Source organism: Netta rufina (genome assembly GCF_964035555.1).
Source record: "Netta rufina genome assembly, chromosome: 3".
Taxonomy (NCBI): domain Eukaryota; kingdom Metazoa; phylum Chordata; class Aves; order Anseriformes; family Anatidae; genus Netta; species Netta rufina.
In genome coordinates this window covers 69,683,455-69,690,124 of record NC_140125.1, presented here as the reverse complement: position 1 = coordinate 69,690,124, position 6,670 = coordinate 69,683,455, and the positions used below count along the sequence as shown (strand labels likewise).

Genomic DNA, 6,670 nt, shown 5'->3' with positions numbered 1-6,670 from the left:
CAACACTTGAAATGGAGAAAAAAAAAGAAAAAAGAAAAAAAAAAAAGAAAAAAAAAAGTTTGTCTGAATATAATACAGCATTTTATTTCATGATCTTACAAATTTTATTGTAAATCATCAAACAAACTCAATAGCCATTTTTTTTTCCATTCCAAACCATCATAATTAGGAGTTTTCATTACGAAGTATGACAATTATTTTTTCCCCCTTTGTATTTTAAAGAACTAACTTAAACTTAAATATGCATTACGTAAGCATACTAATTTTCAGAATCTTTGCTGAAGGTGTTTTTATCTTGTTTTTACTTCAGACAAAGATAACTTGTTCTTTGTTATCACATAAATGGGGATGAAACTCTCACAAACATCAGAGATTTTGCTTTCTCAGTCCCTATTCACAATGGAAATGGCCAGCTCAGTCTCTATGAAGATTTATGGAACTGGGTAGTAGACACAAACCTCCCTACTTCCCCCCAAATTTCATTATATAGTTTCTAAAATTTGGGTTATATATCTTATACTCCTGTCCTAGAAAGATGATGAGAAGATTAAATTAAGCCCCAGAAAATAAATGATCTCATTACTCACCAATGACAGATTATTTATGATAATTGTAAGGTTGTTTTTTGCTTGTTTGTTTGTTTGTTATGTTTTGTTTTGTTTTTAAATAGCCAAATTATTAAATTCCATATAAAGACCATCTTGATAATCTTTTTTGCTTGACATAACATACTGACATAGCCATCATATACACTTTTTTTGTTGAGATACATATAAATTTACAGTAGCTGGAAGTACAAGATTCAGCATCTGTAGGGCAGGATGCTGAATCAAACTGTTTCAAACTGTTATGTCCAGGAACTCACCACAAGCAGGACATAAAAATTAACTTTGTAGCAACTAAGAGCCAGATCCTGCAAAAACGTATCATGATATATGGGTTTCCCTCAGAAAACCTAGCAAATTTTATGGCCACATATTTAGTGGCAAGAATCAGGAGGACAGGACACTAAGCTGTAGCTGTTATAAGTACCAGTACCAACAGAAAGTACTGTACATATGTTGTTCAAATCACACAGCAAAACCAAAATAACTAAAACTGACATAATTTTAATGCTTTTTCTTTTTTTTTTTTTGTTTCTTATTTATTTTTTTATTTTTTTATTTTTTTGCATTGGATTCAAACAGCAAACTGAGTGCACTTTAATTGTTATCACAATGTGGTCAAGAGGTCTGTGTCTTTTACCGTTTACACACAATTGTTCATGACAGCATGTTATCAGCCTAGTGGAAACCAGGGGTGTAGCATGGTAAGCAGTGGTGGTAGTGCACCTAGTTTTTATATTATCTAACTTGAAAATATGACTCTTCTAAGATTCCTTTTTCTTGATAAAAATAGTTTTCACCAAACGTTGGTGGTGCACACGCACTACCATTCATGCTTGGCATCACACCCCTGACAGAAACACATGTCCTTATTTTGTTGATAAAAAGTATTACAAAAATTTCCATACAAAAACTATTTTCATAGAAATCTTGCATTTCCACAAATAAACCTGAACATTTTTTTTTTTTTGAAAAAAAAAAAAACTGCTCAAGAATTTTGTTCATTTAGTACTGTGACTGTACTGAAAAATGCAGTCCTCCTTCAAGTTCTCTACATTCACTTCTCTTAGGTGACCCATCCTACTTCCAACATTAGCGAGAATTGCACAGGCTCCATTGAGTTCAATTAGTAGCAGGAACAAGGGCTTCAAAACACATTCAGACTAAAATGTGAGCCCTGTATGCGTGAAACACACTTTTCCTCCCCTTCCTCCCTCGCCCCCCCCCCCCCCCCCCCCGCTTCATAGTTTAAAAAAAAAAAAAAAAGTAATTGCTTTTATCTAAAGATTGTAAGATACATTCCTTTGTACTCACAAAACTTTTATTCATCTAAATTTGGGTCAAAATTATGGATTATTTTTGTTGATGGTTTTTGTTTGTTTCTTTGTTTGTTAGATCACAGTTCCAGCCCAGGTGAATCATCATTGTTGGCTTTTTTGTCTGTTTGTTTTTGTTTTGTTTTAATTATTATTTATTTACTTAGTTCAGTGACACAGACAGTCCAGAAAGCAGCTGAGCATTCCCATATTTATCCTTCTGTTCATGGGATTCATGTTTCTTTGCTTTAACATTTCTTCCATCCAGTAAGCTCATATTGCCTGTACAGATGGCAGTTACAGTTACCTACTCTTCCTATGCTTGGAAGTTCTGAAGAAAGTAGAGTTTTTTGTTCCATTACAGTTCTGAGATATTACTTTTACTAGACTCCTTCTGTGGTTAGTAGCATCTCAGATATTTATTCTCCATCTCCTGGCAACAGTTGAACTTTAAAAGGAACCTGTAACTTCTCACTGAGACTGCATTTGAAACCAGCCACAAAACTCACATGGAACTTTCATTCATTCAGAATGGTGGAAACCCATGACGAACAGTGTAACCCCGCATAACTTGGTTGATCCATGATGCTTGTGATTCGAGTCTGGCCATTGCAACTGCTGAGATCACAGAGTCTCTAGTTCATAGACACAGCGGTATGAGGTAACTCATTTTATTTTGCACAGGTTGCATATTTCCACAGGAAACATTCTCGCAAGGTTGTTTGGAAAAAAGACGTCAGTTTGTGCTTGGGGTATTTGGCTTCCCAGCTCTATGCCATGGTTTCTTTACCTGGCAGCCTTCTGTCATTAAATGTGTGCATGTTGATAACTTCTTCTGTTTTCACAATAACGGGGGCCTGTGGCTTGTGTTTTAATCGACGCTGACACTTCAGAGACATCCTTAGCTCCTCTACCATGGCACTACAGAAGGACCTCTAGAGAGGAAAATAGAGTAAAAAGAAAAAAAAAAAAAAAAGAAAATAAAAGAAAAGAAAGAAAAAGAAAGAGAAAGAGAGAAAGAGAGAGAGAAAGAGAGAGAGAGAGAAAGAGAGAAAGAGAGAAAGAGAAAGAGAAAGAAAGAGAAAGAGAGAAAGAGAAAGAGAAAGAGAAAGAAAGAGAAAGAGAAAGAGAAAGAGAAAGAGAAAGAGAAAGAGAAAGAGAAAGAGAAAGAGAAAGAGAAAGAGAAAGAGAAAGAGAAAGAGAAAGAGAAAGAGAAAGAGAGATAGAGATAGAGATAGAGATAGAGATAGAGATAGAGATAGAGATAGAGATAGAGATAGAGATAGAGATAGAGATAGAGATAGAGATAGAAAGAGAAAGAGAGAGAGAGAAAGAGAGAAAGAGAGAGAGAAAGAGAAAGAAAGAGATAAAAAGAGAAAAAAAGATAAGAAAAAAAAAAAGGAAAAAAAAAAAAAAAGAAAAAAAGAGCCACATCTGTAAGAAATGTCTAGCTGCAATGCCTAGAAGCAGATTCATTCCTTTGGCACAGCCATGTCAGTCCTGTAAGTTTGCTTTGTCTCAGCCTGGAGCTCATAATAAATTACCATCTTTTAAATATGCATTGCATAATAATTAAAATGACTTATCAAGCTGCAGTGACTCACTGAAAAATTCACCTTGTCTCTACAATTATTTATCTGCCAGCTACTGACTATACATGCACATGATACATAAAAATATTTCAAACAGATGTTCTGTTGACACAGTTTTGCCTTATAGGACAGTATCTGAATGTAACGTGTATATTAGGTATTCAGTAAAATTTCCTTTACCATATTTCAACTTAACACATTTCATTTCCATATGGTTTAAATAGCTGTTCCTTAACAAAACAATAAGCCTCAGAGTAGGAAATTTACCTGTTTAACTACTGTTAAAATGCAGACCTTTTAATGAAATAAATCTACTACCTTATTTCCAATATCTTCTTTATCTAAACACTTATTCCACTACTGAATATCATTTATGAAGAATATATCTGCAAAAAATATTTTGTTTCATTCCATCTTTACCAAGAGGATAGTGTGAGAAAAACAGGTTATAAACATCTTTTCATCACCTCAAAGCTCTTTTTTTTTTTTTTTCAGTGCAAGAAATTTGAAAAGTAAAATAAAATCTCCCTTATTACCCTCATGTGACTGAATTCTCAACTGCTGAATGGGCGTTGCACTGTTAGCCCTTCTTCAGTCTGAGAATTGAAGTATGGAATAAATATGGAGGTAGAGAAATCTCCGTTTTGGGTGTCTGTTTCACTTTTAACACATGCTTTAACTTAAATGTTTTCCAACTAATGGAGGAATATATTAATCAAATAATTAATTCCAAAACCCAAGATTTTATGACAAGCCTCTGACAAATCGTTTTACCCAAAGCAAATACAAACTATAATCTAATCCTTTGAATTCTGGTTTCTTAATAAATGGTCTACAGTCCACAAAATTATTTTAAAAATTAAAGAAGGAAGACATAGCGCCTGGAATTATACTAAGTACATGTTGATCATTGACTTGTTGTGATTAGTGATCAGCAATCAATATATAATCATTTAATTTCTCTTCTGACTCAAGAACTGTCAAAACTGTTAAATCTCCACTGCTCATACAAACCTAGAGTTTGGAGATTAGGTCCAGAAAGCATTTAAGCACCTTACCCTACCTAATTCTTTGGAGGACTCAAGGGCTGAAGGCATTCTGAGTAGTAAAGTACTCTGTTATCCACATTAAACATTACAGGTTTGTCATTTGACCATTATCATAAGAACTTCTGCTAACACATTGGTTAGTTCTAGAACCCATCAGATCATCAAGTGTTCCATGGCTAAAATCCATGATTCAGTTGATGTGCTCTGAAGTGACCTAACAAATAAAGTTTCTCAAAAAATATAGCAACTGCTAAAGGACATGTGGCAGACATTGCAACCTTTTTCTATGCAGCCGTTCATCAGCTGGAGCATGTGATCTGAACTTGAGACACATTTGAGAGTGTCAGTTCAACAGCATCTTTTGCCAGAGAGAGATCTAAACTCTAGTGTTTGTCAGCAGAACATGGTCTAAGACATTACCCTGACATTAGACCATGTCAGGGTAAAAACACTTGCAGTTTCCTCCTACTGATCCTGTTCCATTTCACATGGAAGCAGTGAACAGAGGCAGAGAGGGAGAAAGGGAAGGAAAGAGAATGCAGGCAGTTCTGGAGATCAGGCACTGGGGCACTCAGTGGCAGAGTCTCAGTGATGTTTAATATTTTAATGGAAAATTCTGTTTAAAGTAGAAAAATAAATATAAAATGCAAGAGGTAGCTGTCTCAAACATGGGATAGAACTGAACTTGAATCCCCCAAATCCTGAAAAAATGCTCTCTTCTCTAATCTTTCGCATGAGCAGGGTAATGGGCAAGAGAAAAGGAAATGGTAATCTTCTGGCTGTGGTACCCTTCTTTTCAAACACTTTTTTCTCCAGAAGAGTTTGAAGTAAATTTTGACACTTAGTCAGCTTGTGAGTTAAAGGTTTTAGCCACCTACAACTAAAAAAAGTTTGAAGTTTTAAATCCAAAGGACAGGAAGGTCTTTCTCTTTGGTGTATGGTCAGGCATAACTCCTTCAGAGGCTAAAGTTTAAGACAAAATTAATTATTTCCCTCTGGCTACATGAAGCAAGTTCTGCAATGGACACTCATTAACAATCGCTCTTCAAAATTTTCCTGTGCACTAGGATGAAATAAAAGATGAAACTTATGGCTTTCACTGTGGGAATATGTTAGCTAAAATTTCTAAATGAATACTCTGAGCCATAATGCATCCAATCTTCATGCATAAGGTATTGTTGATTAGCACTGTGTGAAAGCAGGAAACTGTATCTCCTTTTCATCCAGCTGTATTTTGAATGGAAACATTCAATTCTTGTTGATTTCTTCATTTTAAAGAGTGCTGTTGCTTAAGATGAGAACTGCAGTTATGATTATGGAACTGAGATTAATCTTGAAATTATCAGAAATTGCAAGATTTAATTTGGTATTCCCTAATGTCTCAGATGTGAAATTGCTAAGGCTTGTAGATTTTGGCATTTTCACTATGTGTAGAACATAGCACATAACTTATGAATTTCACAAATAATCCATTAAAAAACAAATGCCACAACACTCAGTGTTTCATCACCAGCAGCTATTATATGGCTCTCATCTCTGAAATTAAAGACCTAACTGAAACATTCTTGGGCACTTAATTCTGAAGCTTAAAAATGGTTCATTAGCACTTAACACTTTCTAGATTTTATCCCTTGCCTTCTCTGCCAAGACATCGAACAGAAGTGGTAAAACAGAATGAATCCTTCTCAAGCTCAATTCACCAAAATCTTTTGCACAGAAATGAACACAGTTATTAAAGGGTATCAACTTTTAGACCCTATCAGTATCAACTGGATTACAGTCAATGGCCAAGAAATAAGAAGATGCATGTACTTGATGTCAAGGTTCTGAAATATCCTGAAAACAAGATCTCAAGAAAATTAGCAAAATACTTTATCTGAAAATTTTACTTGGATTTGTAAATTCATTAATATGAACTCCACTCCCTAAAATGAGAATTTTTGGCAAAACTGACAGTCTTAAAAAGGCAGTTAACACAATTTTGTGATAATTATTTTATCTAGAAAATTATTCCATCCTGTGTTTTCAAATTATGTTGTATAAGCTCGTGCAAACTTATCTCTGTACACTGTTTGAAATATATGATTTAATTACTTCATTTAGTATGT

At 34.5% G+C, this 6,670-nt stretch overlaps 1 protein-coding gene across 1 annotated transcript in view; it reads right to left on the bottom strand.

Annotated features, from left to right (window-relative positions):
- Nucleotides 1-2,691: 2,691 nt before the first annotated feature.
- GRIK2 (glutamate ionotropic receptor kainate type subunit 2) overlaps nt 2,692-6,670 on the bottom strand; it is a gene marked incomplete at both ends in the record, with an annotated part of 394,793 nt that continues 390,814 nt past the window's right edge. The window contains one exon of the mRNA XM_084284092.1: nt 2,692-2,856. Coding sequence (XP_084140218.1) covers nt 2,692-2,856 — 165 coding nt within the window. The remainder of the gene's footprint in view (nt 2,857-6,670) is intronic.